Genomic DNA, 20,689 nt, shown 5'->3' on the forward strand with positions numbered 1-20,689 from the left:
ACGAGTTGGCCAAAATTTGTGATGATGCTTCATTCATCAGCCAGTTCATGCCCATTTCTAGCTGTAACTGGCTTCAGAAGGGGTACACCTAATCAATCACAGCTATTATGAAATTTCTATTCATTTCAGTTGAATTTTTAAAGGGCTCCCAAGCAAGTTTCTCACCCATTCATCTTCGCCATGTTAAATGCACACTTCAACATTTCCATATTTAAGATGCAAGCAAATCATTTAATTTCAGAATTGTTTATGGTACCCAAAGCAGACATTTATATCAGTGGATTTAGTATTCCTACACCTTACGATGACAGATCAGTGATATAGTTTTGGAGAAGATACTAATTGGAATGCATTCCTGACTCATACTTCAGGTAGTAAATAATGTAACTTGTTTTCTTAGCTGCTTTAGTATGACTTGGGAAGTTGCAGAAATCAGCATTTTTATTTCTGTGTTTCATATTGCATTATTGAAAATAGTGCTATATTTGTATTTCCAGACTACCTTCAACACTGTTCTAACAAGAGAAAAAATGAAAAAAGAAAACATAATAAATGAACTTAGTGACAAATTAAAAGTGATCACACAACAGCAAGAAAGGGATAAGGGTAAGCACAACATCGTACATTCATGTAAGTAGAATCCAAATAGTTGTTCTGCAATATATCTGAATATTAAATTCAAATCTTTGCCTGCCTTAGATCTGATAGAAACCCTTTCTGAAGATCGTGCTCGTTTACTTGAAGAAAAGAAGAAACTTGAAGAAGAAGTTAATAAGCTGAGAAGTAGTAGTTGTATTCCATCAAGTTATTTAGTTCCTACTTCAGAACCTTCTGGAGCTTGTGCAGCAGATTTTACAGCAGACACTGAGCGATTGACTTCGGATGTACCTGAAGAAGGAAAAATGGATTCCGCAATGGAAACCAGCATGATGGCTGTAAAGTAAGTTGAGCAGGTTTTGTTCAAATATACATTTCTGATTGCCAGTAAACAAATCAAACACTTGGGGTTATAGTGTGTTGGATCCAGTTGAAAATCTTATGGAAGTAGTTGGGGGAGTTGATCATTACAAAATCTCCCCATGCACACCTTGTAAATATAATGCCTTCCCTCCCCAGTATGAAATCCATAGCATGAGAAATTAAGAGAGGAACTTGGGTGACTCGTTCCAGTTCCATCAGTGGCCATGTTTTACATATTTATTTATCAGATTTGTACCCTACCTCTGCCTCATCAGCAATCTGTTAAAACAAGCTGTGACGGACTCAGGCCCTTAGCCTGAGTAGCTGAGAAACAGGCTTGCAGCAATTGGCTGGAATGTTGCTCAAGCAACAGAAAAGTATCCTTTGGAGGTTTGCTCAGCAGAAAATCACCTCAGGATTTTGAGTCTGAGCCAGGGTGTCTTCGAGTTAAGTCTTCAGTATACCAGTCTGAAGTGAAGACAATGGGCTTAGGCCGGGCAGTTGTAAAACCAACTGGACAAGAGGCTGAGAGTGGCCAGAGTGGCTGGGCTCCTTGTGGAAGACAGCTGAGTGGACTCTGTCTGGAAAAGGGAGGTTTCAGAGGGGTTGAAACTCTCTGAGGGAGATTTTGCCAGCACATCAGGCAATCTCCAAGTACAAACTAGATCACACAATTACACACTGAGGAGAGAACTGGATTCTGGGGGTTAGCAGAGGTACCCAAGACTTAGACAAGAGGACTAGCTGTGGGGCTGAGATGCGTCGGTATAGAGGGGTGCGAGTCCTGGAAATTAGCTAGTGTGAAAGGGTCTGTGAGGGAGAATACTGACACCAGTCAGGAGTTCTGTGTGTGTGTGTGGAAGAGTGATTGAAGTCTTATTTATATGATTTGGCACTGCCTAAGTTAGGGTAAAACATCTGAAAAAACTGCATTCTGAAGGCACAGACAGCCTGTGTGAAGTAGAGTCTAGTGGGACTCTGAAACTTGCCTGGTTTATTGTTTATTTTAAAGATACTCTGCCAAAGTCTTATTATATTTTTACCTCAGCCTGAAAAAGCCTCTACTCTCTGTAATTATTGTATTCTGCCAACCAGCTGCCAACTGATTTGTCCTTTTAATATTGAACAGTTATAATCAATATTATTTCATCCCCCTCCTTACCTTTTGTTACCTAATAAATATTTTGTGGTTTTTGCCTTTAAAACTGTCTGGTGCCAATTATTAATAGTTCTGACAGGATTTCTGGGAGTGTTACTGAGGGACTGAGGGAAGGTGACCGGGGAGAAATTTAAAGTGGTTGCCTCCTGAGTAAAGTTTCAGACCGGGGTTCATCACACAAGCATTATTAAAACACATCATAAAAACTATTAAAAATTGAACTATAATACATAACTGAAAGCACAGAAAAGAATAATTAAAACATAGGGCAGGATTGAAGGATCACTAAGGAAACAAAATAAAACAGAAAAGTCTTCACCCACTAGTGGAAGACAGTGTCAGAAAGGGACAGACAAATATCCCTGGGAAGAGAGTTCTACAGTTTTGGTGCCATGACTGGGAAGGCTTCCTCTCAGATTGTTACCTGCCTAATCTCAGAAGATGGAGGTACCCAAGCAGAACCTTTGAAGATGACCTTACTGGTAAGCAGGTTTGTATAGGAATAGGTGTTGCTTCAGATATGCTGGTCCCAAGCCATGTTGGCTTTAAAAATCAATACCAGCACTTGAATTTGACCCAGAAACAAAGCAAAAGGCAATGTAAATGAGCCGGACTGGAGTTATATGGTCCCTAGGACCACTCCAGTCGACATCCTGACTGCAGCATTCTGCAGCAGTTGAAGTTTCCAAACACTCTCAGTAAAGACATTGTAGAAACCTAGTGTAAATATTACCGGAGCATGCTGCACAATAGCCCAATTTTTTCTGCCCCAAAAAGGCCATAGTTGGCTAGCCAGTTGAAGCTGATAAAAGGCATTCCTGGCCATGAAAGTGGCCTATGAAGTGTCCCTTAAAGGATTGTGCAGTCTCATATGTGTAGGGTAACATACTGTCCTCCTCTAATTCTTTTAGGGTTATCAGCTTCACTGATCCAAAAGTTATACATCCTCAGGACATACTGAAATGAGCCCTTAATTTTATTGAGCAGAAGTTTCTATCCTATGCATAGACATGAGCTTAATCCATGTAAACAGGTTTATATTAGTTACTGGTTGCAATTATAAATACTAGTTAGGCTCATATTTTTATCTTGTTCTTTCCTGAAAGATTTCAGAGTGATGTACATAGCTCTATTCTCCCTCCCACCCCCCGGCAGAGACCCTAATAACTTTTTTATAAAAATCAAAAATCAAAGAAAAAGTCACTTTATGTTGACTATTTAGCCCCAGAAATCACTGTTGAATTGGCTGCGAAATTCATCACTGAGGCTAGGTTATTCAGGCTGCTGAAGAATCATAAAATAGGAAGACTTGCTTTGAATGAATACAGACAAATACTTTGTGTATGCCATTAAAGGTTACTATTGATTGGACAAATACTTTGTCACCTGGGACAGGTGTTTACGTCTTTAAACTGTAATGATCAACTAGAATGCACTATACAAAAATGCTTACTAATATGCATAATAGAAGATACATTATGAATATATCATAACTGTAAATACAATTTAATACTGTTTCTATTACAGTTTAAGTACATCTCAGGATTTCTTCCCTCACATTTTGGCTTAATTGCCAAATTGCTTGCCAAATTTTAACAAATTCTTGTATTTTTAAAAAGTTTAATGCTACCAATTATGGCTGATTTATTCCATGATTATAGGTATTCCATCCTTAGTTTTTTGCCTACTCCTCCATATGTTTCTATAATGTTTTACTGCTGGTTCCTGGTTGTTCTTTATTTACAGAAAGTTTATGGTGGAATGTAAGGTTAAAACAAGCTCCTGTTGTATATAATTAAAATTATTCATGTTCTTTTCTCTACTGGATTTTGCTTTCATTGTTGTTAATAGTTCATCTGTGCATATGTGCATACCAGCTCTGCAAAATAACGTTTTGAGGATTAGAGGTAGATATTACATATGCAAATCTAAATTGTATATTCATACATGCATACACGCACACCACAACCTTCATTGTATAACCACAGAGTGTCATTTTTTTGGTGATGAAAGAGATATCAAAACATCAATGCAAAAATGAATTTTTTAAAAAAACCTAATGCAAACTGCAAGCGTGTAACTCTTAAAGATAAATAGTATTATGAAAACTGAAAACCATGAAGAAACAGTAGGAGGAGCTTAAAAAAAAGACTACCCATGAAATTCTTTAGCTTGGGGGAATACCTTCCCCACCCATTGTCACCACTCACATGTTGCTAAGACAAATGGCCATGCAACCACTTCAGAAATGTACACTTGTGATAATACAAGTGACCAGACAACATCATATAAAACTTTATCAGTTGGTTTAAACTAATTGTATTCATTTAACAGTGTGGCCCATGTAGCGTAACCAGCTGAGATATGAAGAAGCCGCCTTTGTTATGAAATTTTTAATAGCACCTAATAATGTAGTTTTAAATTGTTTATATGTGTTTTATCTTTTGTAATTGTATTTACACTGTTGTACTATGACTGCTAGCCGCCCAGAGTCCACTTGCGGAGTGGGCGGCATATAAATCTAAATAAATAAATACATTTAGGAAAGCTTAGTCTAATTGAATATTGATGTTCATTTTACAGTAATGTGAATCTGTTTAAATTGGTATCGGTGGTAGTGACTAGAAAAGACAGGGTTGATTCCTAGTTGCTCCTTTGTGCTGCAGTCTGTCTATACCATGTCTGTACTGTTCCCAAGGGTTCTCCAGTCCTCAGGAGAGACTTTTGGAAAGGAAAAAAAAGGTGTTGAGAAAAAGGACCTAATGGCAAAGATCCATTTACCAGTACAGCACTGCTTTTAGTTTTCTGGACCAAGCTTGTGTCGAGTAACCAGAGACATTCTTGTTAACAACTTGACTTCTTTTATTTAGTGAAAATGCTCAGATGTTGTCTGAAGAAAAGCAGAGGATAATGTTGTTAGAAAAAGTAAGTAATTCTTTCCTAATTAACTATTGGTTAAGCATGTTATGGCTTCTCAATATATGTGAAAATCTGTTTTCATCTAATTGCTGATATAATGATCATAGTGAATGTTTGTTCTCAGTAGTAGCAAAGTGGCCTGAACTTCATGGGACTATTACTTCCTCTGGTGGCTGACCACAGAATCAGTAAGAGAGGCAGAACAAGGGGTAGGACTGTTCATATCCAGTTTTTGCTTTCCTTCTCTGGATAAAAGCAGAACTGATTTTGGTCAGTTTGGTCAAAGGAAAATTCCCTCCAACTAAAGTGTTTATTCTCTGATCAGTGATATCAGCCACTTAAGGGGAGGGGACTTTGCATGGATTTCCATCTGTTGCTTGCTTAGAGATATTTACAGCTAAATCACCTTTTCCACAGCAACTCACAAACGTTACTGCATTGATATTTTTGTTTTTTAAAATATGTGAAAATTGCTATTTTGGGATAGGTAAACCATTTTATCGACATTATATCCACTGAGCCTGTTCTACAGGAAGGGCAGGCTAAAAATCGAATAAAATAAATAAGGCATTGGCTTCATCTGCAATGCATGCTGCGTTTTTTCCCCCTCAGCACAGATTAGGAAAACAGGGAGCCTGAATTCAGAATCAAGAGTAGGGATAGAGGATGGAATTGTCTCCCTGACAAACACGCACATGCACAAGAAACTGCTGCCATCCCATTTGATGGTACCAACCTGATATTTGGCATTTTATATGTTGTTCCCGGTACTCTGTCAGCAACTGTAAGACAGTTTCATATGGCAAGCTGCTCAAATTCAGTGCCATGACAGTACTCATGTGTGGGTGGTTCTTGAGGCACTAAACAGGTAGAATTCTGAGGATTTTTTTTACCCTGGTTGACTGTTCTGCCAGCCAGTGTGGGAAAAAATTCCTGACCTTGCTAGAAAAGAAATTTGTATTTACTTGTTATGAACATAACAGAAGCTACTCCTTAGACTTGGGGTGGGAGAGTTTACAAGCTTTCATCTAGCATAGTGGATTAGGACCATAATTTATATGTGCCTTGAGTTTTTTTGTATTTAAAAATGTATCTGTTGAGATTCTGGGTAAATTGATATAGTACTAATATATAGCAAGCCGTTTTTAAATTTAAGTTTTGTGCTTTTTGTTTTTAGACACTGCAGCTGAAAGAAGAGGAAAATAAGCGGCTTAATCAAAGATTGGTAAGCAAAGATATAAAGTGCTTCAGTAGTCATTCATTCCAGTATATTTTTATTTGTGAAATCTCACACTAATTTATCTTTTAGAAATATAGCCAATCTCTGTTGCCGTAGGGTAGGTATTATAATCAAATTACTGGTAACTTATCTGTCATCAAGAGTAATCCTAAACAGGTATACTCAGAAAAATGACCAATTTTAATTTTATTCAGTGGGGAAAATGTTTTTAGGATCACAGTCATAATTTAGGAATCTCAATAGCTTCTAAAAAAATGGATCCATATAGATCAGCTTCAGTTGCAAGGTCAAGCAATGAACAGTTGTAAAAAATATGTATTTTTGATGTTTGGAACAGCCCCTCTCATTGTCCATGTATACTACAAAGCAGATTCAGTGAAATTTAAGAACTATCCAAACAGCACTCAACCCATGAACCCATGAGGATTAACTTTACTTTAAGGGGGAAAATACTAATCGACTGATCTTGGCAAGACTTTTCTTCTTTACTCTGATAACAAAAATCATCCTGGTTTGCAATAATTTCTTCCAGCCTTTGACTTAAATTTCTGCATCTAGTTATCAGCAGTGGAAGGAATGTGGAGATGGACTAATAAAGTAGTTTATAATGAACTTTTCTCATTTTTGTCATGAACTACTGTCTAATTTCTGTCTCAATTCCCTTCAAAATAAGTCTTCTTGATTTTAAGTAAAACTTGCTTCCAAATAAGCATACTTGAAAGTAGGGTTGCCAGGAAGCCTGGAGAAAACTGTTCTAGTCCTTTGATATGTAGAAAGGGTTAGAGGGACTGGTAATTTTTTTCCTCCAGGCAATTGGCAACTCCACTTAAGTGTGAAGCATTAATTTGTCATAATTAGCAATAACTTGTTTTTTCCTCTTTGGGGGATCATTTCTCATGGGAAAGTGCTTCATCTGTTGATTTGTGTTAAATTGTACACCAGCAAATCTACAAAAGCATGAGTGTTTAGATGTCTGGTTAACAGAATTTGGTCACAGAATTTCACAAGGAAAAGTTATAATTTAATTATTACACAAGTAAGCAAGCATAGACTAAATCTGGTTTTTGCCTGTCTTGTTAGTAGTTATAATGACTGGTTTTAAAACTGTTAAATAAGTGACCAAGACCCATGCCTGCAGGGTTTTTGGGGTTTTTTTAATACTTCAAGATTAATGTTACCATTTTTTCAAAAGCAAAAGAGAGGACATATTTCCCAACTGCCTACTTCAAACAAGTGATCACTATGACAAATCTCATTTTAAATACCCCAATTGTTAAGCTGTGATAACTGCTACTAACAAGGAATATTCCTAACCTTCCAACCCAAAAAGAGGACATTTTCATCATTTTTTTAAAAAAGGAGCCCAAAAGAAGATGGACACATACAAAAAAAGGACATCTGGTATAACCCTACTCAAGATACTTCCTTTTATTTATTTATCAATAATAATTCTCTTATTATATGTTAGATGTTTATAATAAGGAAGAGTTGTGAAGTGTGTTCTCAGCTCAGTCTCCAGATGTGCTGTGAACTCAAGGATTTTAGTTCAGTTTCCCATTGATCAAGTTCTATTTTAGGGTCTTTTTCTTGTCTGTCTGGTACCAATCAGCTCTGCTCAGTTTTTCAGTGATGTGTTCTTCTTTGCGACTGAAAATGGAAGATACTAGCTAAGTTGCCTAAATTAAGGTAGAGATTCTAAAAACAATGGAAAGTATAACAGAGGTACCATATTCATTTGTGAGTTCTATACAAATCCTGCACACAGTATCTAAGGTTGACTCAATCACTTTAAGTAAATAATATACAACCTTCTAATTGACATATCCTAACAATCAGGAAGGGTAGTTTGGTAGTTTTTTCTGCTCTTTGCTTGTACAGAAGTGTAAATTCTAATCCATCTTGATTGTAAATATAGAACCTGGAGAGATAGTTAACACAGTGCACGCAGCTATGATCTAGTTAATACAGAAAAATGGTTGACTTTCATAGTAGCTTTTGTTTGCTGTTTAGCTCTCCAGGTTTTTGAAGTCAAGGACTGCTGGATATATGACTAAAATAATAATATTATTTATTGGTCAATCCAGGCTCATTTTTCTTGCATACAGTCCCTCTAAAACTGTATTCTGAAAGACAGATCAGTGCTGGAAGACAGCATTGGCTCTGGAAAGCTCCCTCTTGAATTCTTCTGGAAGGCATGACAGAAGTCTCATGTTATAAATAAATAAAAATATTAAATCAAGCCATTAAATCAATAATGTATTATCCATTCTTTGTCATGAGAGTTCTGCAGTACTCCTCCCTTCTTCTCCCCCCCCCAAAAAATATCCAGAGGCATTTAAACACCATTTTGGATTTCTTTCAGCCCCATCTACCACCTATCCAGGATCTGTTCTTGTTAGAAACCACAGGAAGCCTTCTTAAAGCCTGAGAGACTTTGTAAAGAACCCACGTATGAAGTGGGACTAGATTCTTAACTGTGTTACTGCTTCTGGTTTGTCATCTTTTACCGCAATGTTCCTCCAGTAATGGCTCTTCCCTTAGGGGAAGTTTTTGTATGTCAGTTATGTTGACATTCATGTCCACCACCTTGCTTCTTGGGAAGATTCATATGGCAGCAAATGAATGATCTTGTGGTACTAGCATTCATACAGTATATAATGTATTTTGATTTATAACTTTCTCTTCCCAACATGTTGGGAGTGATAACATCATTTTATCTGCCATTCAGACCACATATACTCCTATTGGAATTGTACTGTTAAAAAAACCCAGCAAATGGAACAAGGTGGCAGTAAGGTGAACTTCCTGTACATGCCTTCAGGTTTGGAGGATGCAGTGGGGAGAAGGTAAAATCACTCCCTTCTTCTGTTATTAAACCTTTACTGATGAATGAGACAGAAAAAGTGACTGTCCTTTTTGCACTCTTCCTCAGCCTCCTTCCCTGTGTGTCTTTTAGTCTATGAGGGTTTCACTACCTCAGGAATAAACTTTGCTGGGGCTAGAATGGACTGTTGGGTAGAGGGGAAAACCGGAAAAAATGGCAACCATCAGTGTATTGTGGAATCCAACTCTGCACATCACTGCATTAGCTAGCAAGGTCTAATGTTTCATAACCACCTGGCCAGAGATGACCTTATACTAATTAACATTTTAATGGAAATTTCCAGGAAAGCATAGAATTTCTTTCTGACACCTGTTTGGGGAAGTGAAATAGGAAAATTCCCCAGGTAACAGGAAAATTCCCCAGAGCATAACAGGATACTTAGCAGGGATTACTAAGTGAATGGAAAAAGTGAGGGACAGGCTGCTGTTGTTGACTACATAATAAAGTGATGGAATCCAAAAAATAAATAAATGTGGTTTACTATTCCCCCCCCCCCAACTTTGCACTTGTTAAAATTTTCTATCGAGCTACTAAATTACTATGAACAATACTGGTTGTGTTAATCACCCAACATTCATCTGTTCAGAATAACCAAGAATTTAGAACTACCATATTTTTCGGTCCATAAGACGCTCCGGACCATAGGACGCACCTTCCTCCTGGGGGGCGATCCGCTGCCTCCGCCTCTGATCCCGGCGCTTCCCCCGCGCCTGCCTGCCTGGCTCCAGCTCTGCTTCCAGCAAGCGCTGGGATCGCTCCATGCTGCTCCCACCGCAAACCCAGCGCTTCGCGAGCGCCGGCTGCGGAGGGGGCAGCGTGCTTCCTCCGTGCCTGTCTGCCTGGCTCCAGCTCTGATGCTTACAGCAAGCGCCGGGATCAGAGGGTGGAGGGAGCAATCCTGGCGCTTGCTTTAAGCATCAGAGCTGGAGCCAGGCAGACAGGCACGGAGGAAGCACGCTGTCCCCTCCGCAGCCGGCGCTCGTGAAGCGCTGGGTTTGCGGTGGGGGCAGCATGGAGTGATCCCAGCGCTTGCTGGAAGCAAAGCTGGAGCCAGGCAGGTAGGCGCAGGGGAAGCACCGGGATCGGAGGCGGAGGCAGCGGATCGCCCCCCCCCCCGGAGGAATGTACGTCCTATCGTCCCTTCACTCCATAAGATGCACACGCTTTCCCCCCCACTTTTTTGGGGGGAGGAAGTGCGTCTTATGGTCCGAAAAATACGGTAGTTCCCACATGATGGCCTATATGTTAGGCATGCACTTATTATTGATTGATAACATTTATGTCCCACTTTTCTTCCCTATCAGAGCCACCAGTAGCTAGCAGATAAAACAAGCATGATAAAAACACATTTAAAACCAATTAAACTAGGACTAAGATATACAAAAACACAGGAAACAGTAATTAAAATATAACACAGGAAGGAGGGATCACTGGGGGAACAGCAAACAAACAAACAAAAGCTTTATCTGCTGATAGAAGACAGTTATTGAAGGTGAGAGAAATTTTCTCTTAAAGTAGGAGTTCCACAGTTTTACACAAGAGGGGGAAGTGACAGTTTCTCAGTTCCATGACTGAGAAGACCCTCTCTGTTTGCCACCCATCTAATTTCAGAAGGCAGGGGCACCCACAGCAGGGCCTCAGAAGATGACAATAGCAGTCAGGTAGGTTCATATGAGAGTAGGCACTCCGAAAGATATGCTGGTCCAGATTGATACAGGACTTTTAAAGATCAACACCAGCACCTTGAATTGTGCTCAAAGATAAATTGGGAGGCCATGATGAGTCAAACTCAGGTCTCTGTGAGCCACCACAAAATGAGCCACGGCAGATAAAAAATGTAGGTGGAACATAAATGATTGAATTATATACATGCATGTGTTTACTGTGCTTACTGAAATCAGAATTAGTAGACATATTTGTATGAATGAAGCAAACAGCATGGGAGCAACTTGAAATTTCTTTGTTTAGTTGATAGCCTTTTGGGTGTAATTCATTTTTCCATGGAGGTTTTGTCTCTAGGAGCTGAAAAACACAGTAATCTATCCATTTCAGTGTGCCTTGCATTCTTACAGAAATAACAGATGGAAATCAAAAGGAGATTGGGGGGAGTGAGAATCTGAGGAAGTTTGTCACTTCCCCCTCTTGTGTAAATAGAGCAGGAGCCATTCTTGAAGGTTGCCTGACTTTTTAGGAGCCACTTTTGATGGGGTTCAGGGGGCTGCAGAATGAAAAGACGGAGAGAAGGATCCTTCCACATGTAGCACTTGCTCATGATAGCAGAGACCTAGCCCTCAGATTAAAGAAATGTGTATATTATGCATTTGGAGCAGAATATAAATAAAATAACAAAATGGCACTTCAGAATAACAAACTTTGACAGTAATTACTGTGATACTTGCAGGCCAGTCCCGTACAGATTTACCCCCAAGTCGCATTACTAAGTTCAGTGAGGCTTTCCTTCAGGTAGGTATACATGGGATTATTACTTCAAGTTTGCTAGGGTTTATTTGCTTTTCGATTCAGCATGCAATATGAAGTTGTTCCTGATACACTGTGCCTACATGTAACTTCCCTTCTTACCCAAATAGGATAATAAATACACTTTCTGATTTTTGCAGATGTCTCAAAGCATGTCTTCAGTGTCTCTAAGGCATTCTGAAAAAATAGCTATCAGAGAGTAAGTATTTATTTTTATGAACATTAAGTGAAAGTGTTTTATTCTGTTTTGATTCTTTTTTTGTCTTGTGGTGCTCTTTAAAAATAATCAGTATGTATAGATTTCATATTATCCTTAACATGTTTGAAAACTTTTCAGTAGATTCATGCTCTTTTGTTTAATGTAAGTTTGTTTGATTTATAATTTAAGGTAGATTTAACAGATCTGCCTCTGTCTGCTTTGTTGTTGTTGTTTTTAAATATTGAGTGGAAGCTATACTGTAAGATTAAAGTGTGTTTGAAAATTACTTCCTTGCCTGTAGCTGATTTAAGTATTAATTCAGATTTGCTTGTAAATTGCATATAGCCAATTGATGAAATTGATATCTGATATAAAGAAAGCATCTTGAACATTTAAGCTGTTGATATATCTTGTGAAAATTACTAAATGGTTTACTTACAAACAGAATGGATGTAGAGCAGGAAGAGGCAACTTAAATGACCCTGTCAGGCCTTTAAATTAGAGGCATACAGCAGGTTTGCTTATGCAGAGAATTTATGTGATAGGATTAATGAGCAGGTCACATGTGTCTGTGTGCATGAGGCTTTTAAAAAGTTTTACTGTATCACTAAACGAAGCAAAACTTGAAATGGGCTTATTCATTGGCAATTCCTTGTTTAATTACAATTAGTCTTTGTGTGTCTAGAGAGTGAGTCAGTTATAAACTGAAACTTGAAATTATTTGAATTTTGACAGCTAAGAGCATATCTGTTGCACATACCTTATAGAACATTCTTTTCAAGATGATTTGAATTTAACATATCATCATTGGCCCAAATAAAGGGGGGGGAGGGTGTTATGCTCAAAAATATCCAAGGCTGAAGAGACAATTCATAAACCAACACTTTCCTTTACTCGCATTGCCTCACTAATAGGCTTGTCCTCGGTAAGCAGATAGCAAATTAATGAAGAAAGTCTTTTCTGATCCATCCTCTCACACAGGAAAAAGTGACCATGGACTAGTAGAAACTTCCATCACTCATCATTCATGCACAACTGCAGCAATTGGCCAATAAGCAGCTTGTTTGTTCTCAGTTACTGTTAGGGCAGACTCAGAAGGTTCTTAGAACTAAATTACGAGCCTATATATGTATCTGTCCTGACAGTTCACATTTAGGAGTTTTCGTGTGGAAATGGAAGGATGCTGCACCAGTCTTGAACTCAAAATGCATTTAGTCTGCTACTTTTAAGGTCACAATTTGTGGTGGCTCACTGAATCAGATTGTTTTCTTGGTGGAGTGTGTTCATATAAACAACATTGCTTAGAAATGTATAGAAGTCTACCTTGACAAAGAGTAGCTGTGTAGATAGCAAACGCATACATATACAGCATATGCCTAAGAACCACCTTGATTTCTCTCCCAGTTATTCTTGGATGTATTTAAATGGTAAAAACACGATACACCTGGCAATAATATGCATGTTCTGCTATCTACAGTCAAATGCAAAACACCATATTAAAATCTTGTCTCTGAAGGTTATATAACTTGACTATTAAAAGAGCAGAAAAAAGATTTTTTGCAATATTAAATTCGCTGCTGTTTGTTCAATTAAAGCCTTTACATAAATTGAACAAATTCTTATCAAATCTATGGGAATTGTAGTTGCCTTCTTTTGTTTATGCTGATGTTAAATTGACATGTGAAACCAAATGGACTTTGTATTATGGCTCTTTCCTAAAGGACTCATGTGATAGACAGGTCAACGTCCTGCCCATTCACTGAAAGTTACCAATTTCTTTTAAACATGGTTGGAATGTTCACTGAGCAGTACCAGCCAATCCGACTCTTGGAACATTGACAGAACAGGTGGGTGGGGAGAGTTGAAAGAGAAAGCACTTAACCCTCCCAAGGTTAAAAAAAAAACAGCTATACTAATTCAGCAAAAAGCAATGGAAACCTGATAGCTCTCTCAGTCATGGCATTGTCTACTATGAAAAAAATCAGACCTCTAGAATAACTTCCTTCAGGAATGCAGGATGAAGGAGAGTCAACTTTGGAATTGGGATCAAGAATACTCCTCATTGAAAACATCAGAACCCCACAAAAACGTAAATGAGGTCAAATTGACCCCACCATTTTTAAAGCAGAAGATACAATTGGAATCTATAAAACTGTTTATTTTGAAGAAAGCAATCATTGTAACCTTACACACACACACAAGTTGAGAAGGTGACTCAGAGGTTTAGAAAATTTGAAAGTGAACAGTTCAGTGCACAGGTGGCTATGGGTCATCTAGACTAACTTCCCCCTGTGAAGTTGAGATGACCAAATCAGAGTTTTGGGAAATTTGAAGGACAAAGGGAATAAATCAGCTCAGTGGAGAGGTGGCTGGGGTCTTGCAGCCTCCCACTTGTTTTCCAGAATAATAAGATAACAGAGGAGAATTCAAGGCTTATGACAGCACACCAAAATTCATTTTACTCCTCTGTTTAAAGCTTAACCACAACCAGCTTGGGGATAATGGCTGCTTGTAAAATCCATATCACAGTACTCTCATATTATTCTCATACCCATCACTCCCAAGTCCTCATGGAAAAAGGCCTCAATTGGTGGCATGCATTAGGTGTCAGAGAGCAAAATCTAGTAGCAGAACAGATCTGCAGCATCCAACCCAGGATTTTTTTGTGACTCTCATCTTGTAATACAGCTTATCTATTTATAGTATACAGTGTAACTGTTAATAATAGCTGCAACTATATGAAGTTCTCTAACAACCATAAGCAGATCTATATAATACTGCACCAAAAGTCCCTGAAAGCCATCCCTTTCTGTTTGCTTTTTATCCAGTTTTCAGGTTGGCGATTTGGTTCTCATTATTTTGGATGAACGCCATGACAACTATGTATTATTTACCGTTAGCCCAACTTTGTATTTCTTGCACTCAGAATCCCTCGCTGTACTGGACCTCAAACCAGGTGAGTGTGGTAAGTGTCATAAGAGTATAGTATGTTCTGATGCACTAATCTTAAATTTTAATTCTTAATGGTTAATTCTTAAAGGTTTTAATTTTAATGATTATGTGTGAGCATGCATATATATGTGTAAATAAAAACAATTCAAGTTACATTTAATTGTAACACATTTATGTGTAACACATTATAACATTCTGCAAATCATTCCTTGATAGCCTGGAACACAAAAGTTTGGATCCAGAGAATCACATTGAATGGCGATAGCTGCTAGTACTATTCTTGAACACTTGTAGAACAATTTAAGTTATTGTTGGATTTGTTTTAATTTGTTCACTTTTGCTATTTTAAATAGTATATTTTAAAACTGATGATGTAAGATCGCTCCCTTGAGTCCTGTTTTAGGGGAGAGGCAGTGTGTAAATGCAATAAATAGTGTGTGGGAGGGGTGTCTTCCAAGCTTAGATAATTGTCCCAGTTTTGTGTTCTGTGAAACATATATTTATATGTCTTGCAAGGTGCATGTTTTTTCCTGACTTGACATTAATCTCACTCTATTTTTTAAAAAACTAAAAGAGGCTGTTAACGTAGATAGTCAGACAATTTTCATACTTCTTTTAAAGTATAATCATGCAACAAGTAATGAAAATTTTCCTTGTAGCTTCAGGTGCATCTAGAAGACCCTGGGTTCTAGGGAAAGTAATGGAAAAGGAATATTGCCAGGCTAAAAAGGTAAGGAAAATTAATTAAAAATTGATTGAGAGGATCCCATGATAACTCTTGGTGAGTTGTACCTGAATCCTGTTCAAAAGCATGATACTGGAGAAAGTGATGACCCAAGACTTACTTAGGACAATTGTTTTGTGGCCTCAGGGCTAATGATCAGGAGAGAAGAGAGGGATTTCCCCTCAGCATGCAATATTAAAAATAATAAATTCAGATAACTTTTAACTCAGCTTTGAATTTGCTGCTCATTCCACTTCCATATGTCATACAACAGTCCAATTTAGCTACCTCTACTACTATTTATTAATGAAATTGCTCCTGATTAACTTTGAAGATTAAAATCACTTTGTGATGGATATGGATATTGTTTTATTTCAGGGAAGTTACCTGGGAAATTTATTGAGGTTTTGCCTATAGCTAATAACCTAATGTTTATCAAGAAGCAAGGCATCACAACACTATGCTGGTTTTCATCAACTGCTGCTTAGAAAGGTCTAGTTTCCCCCTCTCCCTTTCAAGTCATTTCTTTAGAATTCTCCTCTTTTAGATGGATTGAGCTGTATGTACCTCCAGAGAGCAACCTTTTTCCTTACATGCATGCAGTTGCTTCTCAGAAGAGTTGGCCACCAAGAATGTGCAAGAGCATTTGATTTATAGTCAACTACCATTATTGTGCTAGTGCAAAATAGTGCTATTGTTAGTGATGGTGTTCTTGTGCATGTAATCTGTATACTAGCTAGAACTGGACTAGAATATCGACTTCAAACCATGAACTGTCACAAAACTATCAACACAGCAGCTAAGGTTTGGAAAGTATAAATACGTAATATTGAAGACTGGTTCTTCTACATCATTCTGAATAATCCTTTTTGTTTGTTTTTTTGTTCAGGCTCAAAACAGATTTAAAGTTCCTCTAGGAACAAAGTTCTACAGAGTAAAAGCAGTGCCATGGAACAAGAAAGTATAACACATGATGGAAACTCAGCTCATCATTTTTTCTGGCTTGGCCATCAGTGCTCATTTATCACTCCAAGTAGCAGGCCATCATCTTTTTATACTGAGGTCACATGACAATGCTCCCCAATATGCAAGGCCCCCCCTCCCCTTTTTTTAGTGTGTTATATTTTAGAAGCAAGAATTTCATCAAAATGTCTGGCCCAATTGTTCCAGTTTTTTACCCAGATAACTTTAGATGTGTGGACCAAATTAGTTCATTTTTCTGAAAGGGCAAATCCTGTTTTATCATGGCTTGTTTACTAGCCATGTTAATTGTCTGTTAAATATACATTAGTTCTTATTAGCTGTTTAAATGTTAGCTACCATTATTACCAGCATTCGTCCTTTTGTGAAATCATTATCAAAGTACTTGCACTCTTTAACAAGTTCTTTATAATAAGTATACATTCATCAGCTATTTAAAGAGGAGTGTTCATTGCATGCAGATAATCATAATTTTCTTCAACATGAGTTTGCCTCAGTTAATGAAAGGTAACAACTGCAACTTGCTCCACTGCATTAAAAAGCCCTTTAATATAAAAGTGACAGAAGAAGAAGAAAATTTATTTGATGGGCTGATAATGAATCAGTCATATGTAAATCTGCAGTCTTCAGAAGAACTTTTGAATGTTTGATTTGAAGGGAAGTAACTGTGCTCTTGTATTGAAATGAAGCACCTGGACCTTCCCAAACCACAGGAAAAGTCTTGTATTAATCTATTTAGAAAAATCATATTGATGAAATTGTATTTCATGGATGAGATTTGGGTGGGGGGAGAATCCATTGTACATTAACTATAAAAAGATCATTTAAGTAACAAATTATTGTATTGTAAAAGACATGTAGAATTTTAAAATAATAAAGATTTGAAACTGTAAATGTCTGAATGGTCCGCATGCTTTTTAAACGCCAATGTGGTACGGCAGTTCTATCCAAGACTGTTCTTGTAAATTTAAAATTTAAATGTATAAGAATTTTTATGAATATAAAATGCCTGTATTATTCCAAAAGAAACAGCATTCTACAATTTTCAGTGTATGGTTGAGGTAATAATTTAAATGACAGTTCATGTTTGCACAGCAAAACATATAAATAAAATGACTTAAATAAATTGCTTGGGACAAGGCAAAACAGTGTGTTCTAATTTTTTTTCTGCTCTAGAATTTGTCATTCTAATTGTACCTTATTATTTATATTATGGAAGAACTATTAGATAGTGGACTGATTTACATTTTTTCCTAGGAATCTTTTACACATATAACAGATAAGGGCCAGTTTCATATGTCTTTCTTTTCTGCTTATTTTTATGACTGTATGGTGCTTGGAGGTAGAAAGATTTTTAAAAGTATCTGCTTCCACCATTATGAGCCATTTTATGGGAAGGGCGGGATATAAGTCATAGAATAAATAAATAAATTACACTTGCTTTGCTGTAAGCACCACCATAATGTAATAGTTGGAAGTGCTGGACTTGATCTGGAAAGTTTGAATCTCTGTTCTCTGGTTGACTTCAGGTCAGTTACATGTTCCCTTTAATGTACTTCACAAGATATGGGTGGAGGAATCATCCCCACATGCTGTTCTGAGCTTCTTGAAGGAAGATGGTGAATTTTCAGCAACACTGTAAACAGGTACATAATGGGGCAGATGTATTGCCACAGTTCAGAAGAACACAGAGATAAAATTACTATACCAGTTAAGTGTGAAGCCATGTTTCCAGTAGTGTGACAAGTGCTTAAAGGATATGACCAAGTTTGTTCACTATAATGTCTGAAGGTATAGGTGAGAGAATTGGTATCTAAAGCCTTTATATCTCCCCAGCACGAAGCCCTACAAGTGTAAGTACTTAACAATGAAAGTGAAAAATTGGAAGCATGAGCACAGAACTGAGGTAAGTTACTTAGACATCATGTCCTCAATTTCTCTCAAATGGAACATATGTTCCTATAAACTCTACTGAAAAGCCAGCTCCTTATGGAACTTTGTTCATTGCTTACACCAGCCTCTCAGAAGAACTTTAGGAAGTAACTGTTCAAGTAGTATTAAGTCATACCTTTAGAATAGACATTCAATAATGACCTTGGTTTTTCATAATTATTTGTCATCTGTTTCATTTTATAACCTTGGTGTGTATCTAAAATGGAAATTCTGTCAAACAAAACCCTAACATATTCAGTAATGATTCTGAACAGTCATCTGAAAAATATTTAGTTTACATACTTACTAGATACTGCAATCTGACTAGCTTATGGAAGTATGACTGCTATGTAGTGCCACCTTGTTTCATCAGGCTCCACAACAACAAAACCAGATCTGTATTCTCATAATTTGAATAAACAGTGCATGCACAAGGAGAGAAGATACACTAAATTGCCCAATAGTGCCTTTCCATTTTGGATGTGTCATTTCTGTGCAGTTTTTATACTTGTCAGTCCCTTGTCTGAAAGCAGTTGGTAACTTTTTTCCTTTGGATAAAATTAGTTGCTAATCTCAACTTTATTAGTCTATTCTCCAGTGGTCAGGGGGCAGTCTCAACTTCTGGGAGAAACTCCTCCCTATAGACAGGCAGGATCACCAGTCTTCTTTGCAATTCCTGAAGAAGAGGGGCTTCTCTCTTAGACTCCAGTCTTTGGTCCTGCTTCAAGGCAGACAGAAGTCATCAGCTGTACTCCATTTGAGCACAATGATTCCTAATTTTTTTATTTCTGTTATCCCCCCCCACACCACAAATTTCTGTTTATTCTTTCTGTTTACGTGGGAGATTACCTAGGAGTGGGGAGAACATCAAACCCTCTCCACCATGTACCAAGTTCGTTCGGCAGAAGGAAGAGGGAGCTTTTTGCAGCAGTGAGGATTCCTTGCTCCAGCTCTCCCCCCCCCCCTTCCAAGCTGCAGGGTCTCCAGACTTCAAGCCAGGAACTTCCCAATCACTGTCTTTTAATAGAAGCATCGGAAGCTTTCACACCAGAGTACCCATGCTCTCTACGCAACTTACAGAGGCTTTCCAGGTAGGTTGGATACAGCAAGCTTTAGCCTTTGCTGTACCATCAACCATTTGCCAGCCTGCAGAAGCCTGGTATAAAAGGGCCCAAACTAGACATCCCTTGGTGGATTGCTTTTTTGTTTTCTTTTCCTACCCACCCCCCCACCACCACCCAAAGAAAACAGGTAGGAAATGGCTGTGCAAGATGGCTTTTCTGAGTCCATACCCCAGGATAGCATAGCCTCTAGTCTTGAGCTCTCCTCCTCCCCCTCTCAAATCTCCCAGCATGACAGAAACCTCTGCTTTGGACCTCTCAGGATAATGTTCAAACTACTCTCCTAGCCTGGATTAAGGGGGAAATGCAGAGAAAAATTAGAGAAGCCATTTCACAGGCTATTCCTAACCTTAGGAGCTCCTCTAACTCTCCTAGTAGATATGGACATTACTCTCCCTTAAGTAGTGCATCATGTAGTCAGGAGGGGGTGGGGTGGATAGGATCTCCCGCTTTCCCTCTCACTCTAAAAGAAGATTAGATAATTATACCAGTTCTAGCAGAGAACCAAACCTTCTCTTGGGAACATATGTACCAGGACTCTGAATGCTCCAATTCTTCCTCACATATGGAAAAAAGGTGAGCTATTAGATGAGGAAGAACCTGCAATCACTGCTATGCAAACTGGTCTTTTCCCACAGGATGTTTTGTACAAGAACTTCCCAAAACTGTTAGATATTCTGGATATTCTAGTCAACAGTAAAGAGGTGGAAGCACCTGACTCAAGCAAACCAGCAAGTTCTTCCAGAGCCTTCCCAAAAGCAGGGTTGTTTCCTCTTGGGATTCCTTTCCTGGCTGTGTTTGATAAGGTAGTCCAGACTGAATGGGAGTCCTCAGCCAGGCCTAAACCAAATCATCCCATCATCTTCAAGCTCTACTCTATGGTGCCAGAGGTGGTGGAGTGCTTCAAGCTACCATTAGTGAACTATCCTGTGGCTAGTCTGTGTTCCATTTTGGATTTACCTGTGGAGGCAGACAGCCTTCCCAAGGATCCCTGTGGCAGAAAGACTGAACAATCACTGCACAAAAACTTTGAAGCTTCCTCAACTTCCCTCAGGGCATCCATAGCAAGCTCACTTTTTGTTAGAGCAATCTACTCTTGGGCTTCAAACTTTTCAACAGCAGATAGTGATATCTCTAAGA

At 38.2% G+C, this 20,689-nt stretch overlaps 1 protein-coding gene across 4 annotated transcripts in view; it reads left to right on the forward strand.

The window, feature by feature from the left end:
* The window catches only part of RB1CC1 (RB1 inducible coiled-coil 1), a 101,910-nt gene extending 84,268 nt beyond the window's left edge, over positions 1 to 17,642 (forward strand). For 3 of the 4 annotated variants that reach the window (XM_060243800.1, XM_060243799.1, XM_060243801.1), the window contains 8 exons: positions 498 to 606; positions 700 to 940; positions 4,990 to 5,044; positions 6,216 to 6,263; positions 11,781 to 11,839; positions 14,668 to 14,804; positions 15,451 to 15,521; positions 16,405 to 17,642. In XM_060243800.1, the coding sequence (XP_060099783.1) occupies positions 498 to 606; positions 700 to 940; positions 4,990 to 5,044; positions 6,216 to 6,263; positions 11,781 to 11,839; positions 14,668 to 14,804; positions 15,451 to 15,521; positions 16,405 to 16,482 (798 nt within the window). In that variant the 3' untranslated portion in view covers positions 16,483 to 17,642. The remainder of the gene's footprint in view (positions 1 to 497; positions 607 to 699; positions 941 to 4,989; positions 5,045 to 6,215; positions 6,264 to 11,780; positions 11,840 to 14,667; positions 14,805 to 15,450; positions 15,522 to 16,404) is intronic. The other variant, XM_060243802.1, reaches the window with a different exon arrangement.
* The last annotated feature ends 3,047 nt before the right edge of the window (positions 17,643 to 20,689 follow it).

This window comes from Heteronotia binoei, chromosome 7 (genome assembly GCF_032191835.1).
Source record: "Heteronotia binoei isolate CCM8104 ecotype False Entrance Well chromosome 7, APGP_CSIRO_Hbin_v1, whole genome shotgun sequence".
Lineage (NCBI taxonomy): Eukaryota > Metazoa > Chordata > Lepidosauria > Squamata > Gekkonidae > Heteronotia > Heteronotia binoei.